Source organism: Lolium perenne, chromosome 2 (genome assembly GCF_019359855.2).
Source record: "Lolium perenne isolate Kyuss_39 chromosome 2, Kyuss_2.0, whole genome shotgun sequence".
In the NCBI taxonomy this organism is placed as follows: Eukaryota; Viridiplantae; Streptophyta; class Magnoliopsida; order Poales; family Poaceae; genus Lolium; species Lolium perenne.
This window is the reverse complement of record NC_067245.2, coordinates 213,149,987-213,160,665: the sequence shown is the minus strand read 5'-3', so window position 1 is coordinate 213,160,665 and position 10,679 is coordinate 213,149,987. Positions and strand designations below refer to the sequence as shown.

At 40.4% G+C, this 10,679-nt stretch overlaps 1 protein-coding gene and 1 long non-coding RNA gene across 3 annotated transcripts; one reads left to right on the top strand and one right to left on the bottom strand.

Annotated features, from left to right (window-relative positions):
- On the bottom strand, positions 1 to 3,390 carry LOC127334788 (succinate dehydrogenase subunit 5, mitochondrial). Its single transcript, XM_051361329.2, has 4 exons — positions 3,178 to 3,390; positions 1,892 to 2,301; positions 1,626 to 1,811; positions 1 to 417 (listed from the first exon to the last, which is right to left on the bottom strand). Exons 1-4 carry the CDS (start codon positions 3,317 to 3,319, stop codon positions 334 to 336), a joined length of 822 nt encoding a protein of 273 aa, XP_051217289.1. The 5' UTR covers positions 3,320 to 3,390; the 3' UTR covers positions 1 to 333.
- Positions 3,391 to 4,402: 1,012 nt separating this feature from the next.
- LOC127334787 (uncharacterized) lies at positions 4,403 to 9,013 on the top strand. Of its 2 annotated transcripts, none has more exons than XR_011751059.1 (3): positions 4,403 to 4,484; positions 8,657 to 8,804; positions 8,928 to 9,013. It is a non-coding gene; the product is annotated as an uncharacterized lncRNA (long non-coding RNA). The 2 variants fall into 2 exon arrangements; XR_007872426.2 differs by having other exon boundaries at positions 8,380 to 8,804.
- Positions 9,014 to 10,679: the final 1,666 nt, after the last annotated feature.

Here is a 10,679-nt window from a genome sequence, read left to right as displayed (position 1 = left end):
TGGAAAAAACTACTAAGTACATGTTTCATGCAATTCAGCATGGGGGCCTGTTACACATGGTTGGGTCAGGTGACCATGTCTGAAACTGAAAGTATTTACAATCTTGAGTTATTAACTAGCACGCAAACAGTTTTCGTAACTCTTGATCCCCCAGAAATAAAACAGAACATCGTACTTCATGAGTCGGGGACATGAACGCCAGGTGGTCAGGCTTTTCAGGTTGAAGGCGCAAGGAATGCGTGCAATCTCTCAGAGGGGTCGAGAGAACCCAACTCACGCTATAAATGACCTAAAAAGAATACCCAGCACCTCTTTCTGATATGCAGCTTTGCTTCAGTCCGTGGATGTTCTGTCACGGCTCTTATCTGCAGACTTCCCTAATGCCCTTGGCCTAAGAAACTCCCGATTCAGGAATAACTGCAAGCAAAATAATCACATCAGGAGGAAGGAGAGTATACCAAATAAAAGTAAAGTGAACCATCTTCAGTCCAGAAAATACAAATCAATCAGCACAACCGTACAGGCAAAACATCGTTCTGCAGCACATGTTCTGAGGTTAAGCAGGATATAGGGGGGAAAATCAATACGAGACCAAAACAATATAAACTGTATTGACTCTTCTTGTGCAACAATGCCACCAGACACCTCTGCATTGGCGTGGTTTGAAAATCCATACATATATAACACTACAAGCTAAGGTTCATGAAACGGCCAGTTTCTATAGGAAATGGTACACATAAAAACGTGTAGGGGGGAAAGACAACAACTGGCCAGGAATCAGCCAGAAAATGGCTGTGTTTCTTTAGCTTATCGTAAAACATGCAGAAGGGAGACATGTTAGTAGTTCCGAAATCGAAAATGACTACAAATTAGCCCTGACCAATGTAATTCGGTCCAACTCATTAGCCAGGGTTTGCATTACTGTTTCCTGGTGGTAACCAATAGCTGGTTTTATTTATGTATTGCTATAGTAGTTCATATAAAAGAAGACTTTTCTTGATGAAATATCACATGAAATCAACGCAATATCTACATGTCAATTGTTCCATTCCAAGTCTACAGGAACAAATAAAAGACTTGTAGGATAAACTGATTAAACACATCAATAGTTTTCTGTGAAGCATAAAACTTGGCAAAAGAACTAACAAGTAGTTCAAAAGTTTTATATTGTATTTGCTTTACAAATAAAATGAAGGCGATGACCATAATTGAAAGATATGTGTTCGTTGGACAAGGTTGAAGTGTTTAGTCATGAAAAACTACCACGTGTCTTTCTTCCAAAAAGTAAACAATATATTGTCCTCTTGTACGACCAATTTGGTTCACCCAAACAAACAAAAAACATACCCAGCTCTATTATACTGTTTCATGTTGCTGTTTCATTAGAGTAGAAGAAATTGACAAATTTACTACCGCCAAAAATCTTCAAAAGTATGGGAATATTAAATTATGCACCAACAGCTTAGTAGAAAGCAATAGCATCTTAAATGAAACTAAAAGATGCCCCGTCATTGCATATCTAAGATCAAGAAAACCATGGATGTATTAAATAAAGGTTCTACAACTGAAGCTGGTGTGGTAGCAAACCATACTGGTGGTACAATTAATAGTCGAGATAAACATACCATTAACCACTCGGACCTTATGCCAGTGCATCTCATTTTAAGGTGAATCATTTTTGTCCTCAACTCTGTCTCCACCTTCTTTTGTAGATAATATTCATCAGGGTGAAATGATTCCAGATATCTCATGTATCGATCATATGTGGACATAACAGCATCTTCTACATAACCAGGCAAGGGTCCCACAATCTGCAAGAGTTATGCTTGGTAAGAGTTAGAACTCACCACAAAGTACATGAAGGAGGACACAGAGACAACTAAGTGCCTACCACGCCTGTTAGACCGCAAAGATCGTCAAGAGCCATTCTTAGGTCAGTTAAAACTCCACCAAATTCTTCACATGCCGCAGCTGCACGAAATACATTTTTCAAAGCCTCTTGACCTGCCACATCATTGGTAGCTTTGGATACTGCTTTCTTTGCTTCTTCTACAAGAGAACGTGGAAGTTCATTCCAGCTAGCAGCCATCAAATCCTTGAGAGCAGTTTCAATTTCTGGGTCAGATATTGCAGGTGGATTTGAACTGCGCAAGTCAATAGCCTTCAGATCCTTAAGAACAGTTTCAATTTCTGAGTCAGACTTTGCAAGCAGACGCTTCTCATCTGAATTGGGAAGGCGTCTTTTTTTGTTTTTGGAACTGAGCAAGCGTCTGAAGTTCCATGAAAAAGCATTGCTGGCACCTTTAAAGCATACATAAGTTAATCAACGCTGACCGCAGGGATATGAAGATGTGGGCAAAGTATATGTTTGACTCAGGTACAATATTAGCATTGCAGCGATATGAAGATTGATAAGGATAAGCATTATTGAAACTTCAACATATGTACCAGAGTTAAGGATATAATTTACTGAGCATACAGTAGTTTATCAGAGCTAGTTTTTGCAATGCCATATTCTAGGCAAAGGCTAGAGATTTTTCATCTCGTTGCTTCAGAACCAAATGTAAAATCTCACAAGCCAAAAAAGCACAGTAATTCTTGGTTGAAGCAACATCAGAAACGTACATTGTCGAAATAAGTGGTAAATTCAACACTTGTTGGTTTTGTCCAATTAAGTGGTAAGTTCAACATTTGTTGCACCAGTAACAGTAAAAACACTTCAGGACCACACTCTAAATTGGCAGCTGGCATGTTACAACTGCTGCAAACTGTAATTAGCCGTCTAGCGAGTACTAGTGTAAACCCCTGTAATACAGACTGCTAATATTTTCCAGTGATCCAATAGCCCTGATAGCATGGGCCTTCCCAATCTTCTATCCTTTCGTTTACCTTTGTAACAAATTCTCTCACAGTAGCTTCGCGTAAAACCCCCACCTCACGCACACACGCTTCCACTCCGCAAAGCAGAGCACCAGTGTATCATTCCCAATTGCATCCTTCAGCAATAGGTTTCAAATTATATCTGTACCACCTAAATCCTAACGCAATTACAAATCCATGAACAGGCTAAACAAGCGAGCGAACCGCGCGGAATGGCAAGTATAGACTGGCGCAAATCCAGACACAAGTACATGGTAATATCGACTAGGAACTAAAAAGATGCGATGCGAGGACGACCTGAGATGGCGGCGACCGAGCGCGAGAACGGCACCACCGTGGCAGGTCGTGACGGCGACGGCAGCGTTGACAAGGCGGCCTGGGATATGCGGAGGGCGCGGCGCACGGGGGCGGTGGAAGAGGAGCGGAGGGCGGCGGCCATCGCCGGTGTCGGGCCTCGCCGGAGACTGCAGCGCTCGCTCTACTGTAATGTATGTTGGTTTTGTGGACCTCAATACAGAGACTTGATTAACTGGGCTGAATTGGGCTGGCCATATGGAACATGGCCCGTGTAGAAACGTATGAACAAAAAGCAAGCTTTAGCCTGTCGGGAAGCAATTGCCTTAGCAGAAGATTTGCAAATTTCGAGAGATTGGCTTGAGGTTATCAATGCCTTGCAAAATAAATCTTGCTCCAATTATACTCCCTCCGTCCCAGGTCACAGGGGTTACGCGTATCCCTAGATCGTAAATTTGACGATGATAATGCAACATCTAAAGGTATAATTGATGCCCCCATGGGGGCTTCACATCGCTTTGAGTTACTGACCGTTGGATCTCTCCTTAGAATCCATCTTAGCCGTTCGTTTTTTTACTGTGTAGTATAAAAACGCACTCCACGCTAGAAAACACTAGCAATGTGACGAGCTGCTCCTCCCCAATCCCCACACAGCCGCCATCCACCCAATCGGCAAGCTCCTCCTCTCCCGTCCCTCCCCTCCTCCTTCCTTGCCGCCTCTCCCTCCTTCTCCCGGCGGCATGGACGTAGAGCATCCACGGCCGCCGTCGCGCCGCATCCCCTCACCGGGCTAGCAGGGGCGAGCAGCAACATGAGGAGCCCCAGCTACGACGGCCTCTTCCAGTAGCCCGACCTGCCCTCTCCTCCGTTCCTCCGGGCCTCCCACAGTGAGGGGACGGCGAGGGTAGGTGATTTCGTGGCGGCGTGGAGAATTTCCTGGCCGGATGCTCCTCGGTGCTGCTCCGGCCGTGCACGCCATGGAACTCGGGCAGTTCATCCCCGGGAAGAAGGAGAGCCATCCCGCTTTTGGTATCCATGGTAATGAAATTAATGTGCTGCATACTCGAGGGATTGATTTGTTTTATTCTTTCTCAGAATATTGTATTATGGATTCATGAATCTATCCATATGCGGATCTGTGAGATGGATGTGTGTCTCTGAAATTCCTCCCTCTTCAAGGGCTAGGAAAATTACTAATTAATGTTTTTTTTGTAAAATAATGTGTGCAGATCTAACAAGGAAAAGATAGAAGGAGAATATGAGGGGAGTTCTTTTTGAAGAAGAAGAAGAGACCAAGGTCATTTTCTGAGGTAAGAAATTTGCACCATTGGTTGCAGGTCGGTGTTTCTGAGGTAAGAAATTTGTCTCATGTCTCTTCCTATACGCATCAAGAAAATATCTTGACTATTTCCATCTGCGTACATCTCAAGTTTTTCCCCTTTTTTGATGTTAGTTTAGTTTTTCTCGGTAAGACGTGCGGTCCTCATTTCTTATCAATTGATAGTGGCTTAGACTGGACATTCATTTCGGTCAAACACATTTCAGGTGAGACCGTGAGGGCATGGGGTGATATTTTTCGGGCATACAGACTGCCATGGTATTTCAGCTTATATGGTTATGAGCACTGGTTTCTTGTTTAATTCTCGCACATCTGCATCTTTCCTACTTGTGTTCAGTACTGATGTACAGTTCAGTTTAGTACATCAATTGTGTTCATAATGCTTTGCTATTTAATGTTGAGTGCTATAAAAAAAAATATAATGCTACAATTATTTATGAAAAAAAATTTATAATGTTGCAGGATTCTATCTTCAAATAATTGACATGAGTTTGACAGATTTAGTATAGTTGGATTAAGCTATGTTTTAGTTCTTTAACATCTGGTCGAAGAGCTATCTGAACAGAGAAATAGTAAAGTATTGATGTAATTGTGTTCTAAGTTGTTGTGCACTACTTCCTCAAAATAGTGAGCTTTCCATTAATGTGCATTACCCTATATAATTCCTTTTGTTCTGTTTGGCCATGAACATGAGATATTTGAGTTAAGTTTGGAGGAGATATACTTTCTCATAAATCTCTTATGGGATCCTTCTATTTTCCAAAATGTATGTACTTCAAATGTTCCAGTTGGAGGTGCTCACATCGTAAGTCCGTTCTCATAAATTATTTTACTTTATATATTTAGTTTGAGCAGAGATGTAAACTATATATTCATATTTTCTCAACTAAGTTAACTAGTTGTGTGGCGCTTTGCTCAATATTTTAGAACTGCTTCCTGTTTTACATCCTATGCTGCTGTAATGTTATTGTAGCTTCAGTCTGAAAACAGATTGCACACTTATATTCTAATGTGGGTTGCTGCTTGTTTTTTTCCTTTGCTAGGTGTGGAATGGTATTGTTGCTCATCCGAAGCTGCTTCTATTCTTGGTGAGTATACTCCCGTTTCATCCATCTCTGTAACGCTTAGCGGTGGTTGTGGAGCAGACTGTATTAGTGATTTACCAATCTGTGCCTCTGTTACTTGTTTGGTACCTTGAAAGCTTTGCCCCGCTATGGGTGTGCATGGCTTAGGCTTTTTGGATACTCGTTTTGTTTGACAAAATGCATCCTACATGCTGATGGTGACCTAGGTTAATGTGTAACATCACTTTCACAATGAATGTTGCGCTGCGCCCGGTGAACTGGTATATGGTCTGTTAGCAAGAAACTATCCTAGGTGCTCATGGTTGTCCAGATTAGCTTAGAACCCCAACTTGTTAATTAGTGTTTCTCTGCGACCGGGGAATTAGTATATCATGTGAGAAGAGCAGCGATCACTGTTATTAGTAATGGAAGTATTTCATCTTCAATTACATGTTACAGGATGCCAATTATTTATTAAGATGCCCAGAGCTGTGTATAGTTTTGGATATCACGAAATATGCTGAATAATATAGCTTCTTTTGGAGATTAGACATACCTTCTGTATTTTCTATGTTTCCCGTATGATGTTACAAAAGCCAGTGATGTTTGTTTCAGTTGCACAGAAAAAACAAATAGAAAGGCCGAGAACAGTTTTATGGCCTTTTCATGTCTACCTTCTGATGTGTTGTTTGATATTGTTGTTGTTTCAGGCTAGCTGCTGCTGTGGGTTGGTTGTTCTGCCAGTCCCCTGGTAATGCACCTTGGCAAAAGATAATGCACTATTACCATTTTGGTTGTCCATATATGGAACCACCATATATGCATTGGGTTCTGGACCCTATATATAGAAAAAAATGATCTTCCTTTGCTTCACGATCAGATATTCTTTCCCATGGATCATAAATAGCCCGTGGTCTTCTTCTTTGCACCCTTCTTTATTCTTATGCAGTTTTCTCTATGTTTTTGCGCTCTTTAGGTATGTAACTGAAAATCAACATGATATAATTGCAGTCAGTTGCAGATGTGAAGAGTATTCATTTGCACCAAGAAGCTCTAGGAGTTGGGAGGAAGGAGGAGTCCAGGGCCATCCATTGGCGGCGGCAGGAAGCTCAGGGTCGAGTTGGAGGTGAGCATCAAGAGGCATGCGAGAGGGTCACCATCTTTGGAGCACACCATTAGCCCAGACCATCACCACAAGAAATGGAGTTTCACACCTTGAAGCAAACTAGGTAAAAGTTATCTGAATAAAAGTGTTAACCTGCTTGTTTGTGTGGTGTCTGATTTGTGGGTGAGAGAATGAGAGCAGATTTTCAATGGGTAAGGAAAAATATTTTTACATGTTCTTTTTCTATTCATTATTTTCTCAGTTTCAAATATGTATGCCCATACACACAATCTTCAGTCAATATTTTCTCAGTTGTCAAATATTGCATGTCCATACACACAATCTTCAGTTGAGTGTTATCACAAACAACGAAAGTTCAGATGAATCTATTGGGTGTCATGGATGTCTTGCATCTCAGATTTATACTTACGAGAAAATCATGAGTTTCTCAGATTTTAGGCCACCATCTAGATATCTTGGAAGGTTTTTTTTAAGAAAATGAATGATGGAGTATATTCTCATAGGTAGATGAGTTTAAAGGAATAAAAGTTTGGGTAGCGTATTTATACAATAGCATCAGTTGAGTCATGAACACTGGAAGTACAAAACATCTATTTATGGCAAATACAAAATCCAAAGCACAAGTTGTATAAATACACATTATGACATGTTTTTTCAAACTTGCCAATATTTAGATGTCAATGCTTTAGTGGTTAGTTGGTTTTTTAATATTTATTAATAGGGGAACCTTGCCTAGCTTTATATTTTTTTATCACATCTTTCATTTGATATGTGGACTAATGAAATGCAGTCTACAATGGGCTCATAGAAGGGTGACAATGTGTTTCGACAAAACTGATTACTTTTCTCGGGTCCCCTTTTATATTTATGTCCATTGTCTGTGATCATTTTGTTTCTTTATGCAAAGGCAATGCAAGAATTAGACTCTGGTGGGTTACCATCTAACCTCATCAGATTTACGATACATTTGGGATGTGACTAAACATGTAGTAGATTAATTAAATAATTTCAATAAGTGTGTAGATTAATTAAACATGTAGTGGTTCTTTGCTACCGAACCATAAAATTGACCCATCTGATGACAAATGGAGCCTTTGGAGATGAAAAGGGAACATGGGTTATAATATTTTCTATTTATGTTGGATACCATGGGAGAATTCCTTAACATTTCGGTGTTGCACTTATTGGTTGCCTTTCTCTGTTGCAATCTACTATATAATTTGGAAAAGATTTGTATGCACTTTATCCATACATTTGAGGAAATCAGAAGGTGCACATAATTTAGGGCATATTCATTATGATCTTCTGTATTTATTATTTTGATTGGGTCGATCTACCATAGTTGTCTGACTAAACTTTGTCATTATCATATCGAGGTATGCAGTGGACACAGTTTCAGTGTCATTGTTTGCATCTGTGAAGAAACGGAAGTGCGACAAATCGAATTCATTTTCGGACAATAATTCTAAATTGCTCATGCTATGTTAAGAATGAATACCGGACTAACGGGATAGAAGTTTATCTCAAATTTTCATCCACTATGTCTGTTCCATTTTTTTGGTGTTGTATGTCTGGTTATGTATTAAGGATTTAGATGTACTATTCTTAAAAGGTTAGGTCTCCGTTTCAGTTTTCTATTTAGATTTAGATATTCTATTATGTGAATGTTTTTCTAGGTGCTCAACTACTCATCTTAACAACCATACTATGATCTCTTCTCCCTGACTCTGCGGCAATGAGTGAAGGAGAGACGGTGCAGGGTCACGTAAAGCAGCACTGGTGACTGAAAAACGCTGAGCTCTGAGATAATATTTGTTATCTTATTATTGCAGTTAAAGCTATTATTGCGGTTCACTGTGTGTTCTAGCAATCTAGCTAGATTTCACTGTTAAAGCTATTACTGCTTTTAACTTCTGTTCGAGTTATGCTTGCACTGATTTCTCCCGGTTTGAGTTCTACAGGGCACGACAAATCAGGTTGGCCCTACACACATTGACACCATTCTCCCCGTTCACCTGGCTTGAGTTCTACAAGGCATGGAAAACCAGGTTGGCCATGTACTCATTAGCACCATTCTCCCCGAGGGCCTTGCCCAAGCCAAGTACGTGTTCTCTCTGTCGGATGATACTCGTGCTTATGTTAGATTTAGCTGCCTTCCAGTTTCATCCTAGCGAGAACTGGTTTGCTTGGTAATAATTGAGAGTTGGTGTCTACTTTTTCTCAGGAAATGGAATTTTTCGTGTGTCCAGTGTTCAGACCATGAGGTTGTTCGAAGGCTGATCAGCAAGGCTTCAGTACCTACGTGTAAGGTCTACCCTTTTTTTGTTCTGTCTCAATTAGTGCATGCTATTATGAAGTTGCTTAGGCTTTGAGATATATTATAGGTACTCACTCCAGATCATATGAAGCGACATCTTTTCGATATATTCTAATTACTATTACTACACAGGGCATGGCATTAGTGTGTATAGTCAATACAAGTTAATTTTATGAAGCTTTTGGCATCAGAAACTTTTTTAACCCGGCTACATGTTAAGAAAGCTTCTAATGGCTATGCTATACTCTAATTTGTAAAAAAGCTGTCCATTTTTCAGTTCCCATCTTGCTTAGTTGAGATTCATTATCCAGTGATGCATACCTCTGTTTCCGCTACATTGGTACAATAGTTTGGTATGATGACTGTATGAACTGTATGAGATTGAAATTCTAAGTCGGAAGGGTCACCGACATATTTATAACATGCTATGTTTTGTGCAATGTGTGTCTCTTCCATATAAAGGATATCATAACTCTTTAAAACTACTGCAACCCCTTTCCCGCCACACACACCGGTTACTCCCACCAGCTTGCTTTGTATATCCATGACCCTGCAGTTAATTGCTTGGTTGCGAATGTATTACTATTTCTCCTTTCTCAATTTTTTGTAAAAGATTAGAAGATTTGGCAAAACAATATGCTGCATCATTCTTAGTAGCCACTGAATCATCGAAGGCAAGGGCAGAAAACTCTTAAGCTAGGTGCATTGTTGTTCATATTAACTTGCTGCATCCACGGAACTTTTCTAAATTGCCCCCGGTATATCTGCAGGAAGCGGTGGAGCTTTCCAGCAGGGAGCTTCAAGAAACTACAAGTAGCACTAGCCTTTGCGCCAGGTCACCAGCTAATGTGGCACTGCTGATCTTCCATTCGTACAACCTGGAGAATGAGCCGACACTTCTCCATGTTGCAGATCCAGTTGCTGACATACATCCCGTACCATCAGATTTACACATGGTATCTGAACATTTTTGACAATTTTATCTATTGCACGACAGAAACAATGTTGCCATGTTTTTTCCCCGATGTTTCTCTGGAGGGTGGTTCTTGCCACATTGGCTATTGTGTGTGCTTGTTCTGGGGGTGATTAGCCAGTTTTTGGTCTTGCTGGGGTTCAGTTAGCGAGGTGGCCCATTTTGCGTGAGTGAGGCTGCTGATGTGCCTACCTCCGGGCAGATATGGAATGAGTTTGTAGCCAGTTGTGCTTCAGTATTTGTTTCTCATCATCACTTTCTGTAGCAACGACAAAGATCTTAAGAATTCATTTATGCAGAGAGCTCTATTTGAGGATTCCCCTCCACTCCCAACACTAGATGTATTGCAAGCAACAATATGAAGTTTATGTTAACATTATAGTGTAGTATTATATGGTTTAAATTGCCATCATAGATTCTTACTATTCCTCCATTTCCCCTTAGACCTTTGTGATTATAATATCCTTCCCCATGTAGTGCTAAATATGGTGTTTTAGAAACCATCTGCCTTGGCAAGTTATTTGTAATTATATTTCTTTACTTCGAGGCTTCTAAATGATCTGGTGCAAGTAATAAATATTATTCCAGTTTGATGTTTGTTTTATTGTTCATTTAGGGCATGACATTGTACGTGCCGCGGCATCTCCATCCACCTTGGTGAGTTCTCAACTAATAATTTCGCCATA

Coding starts and splice junctions, on each gene's coding strand:
- LOC127334788 (XM_051361329.2), bottom strand. CDS start 3,319: ATGGCCGCCGCCCTCCGCTCCTCTTCCACCGCCCCCGTGCGCCGCGCC. Junction 2,302..3,177: donor CTCGGTCGCCGCCATCTCAG/GTCGTCCTCGCA, acceptor TATGCTTTAAAG/GTGCCAGCAATGCTTTTTCA. Junction 418..1,625: donor TAAGGTCCGAGTGGTTAATG/GTATGTTTATCT, acceptor TTTTGCTTGCAG/TTATTCCTGAATCGGGAGTT.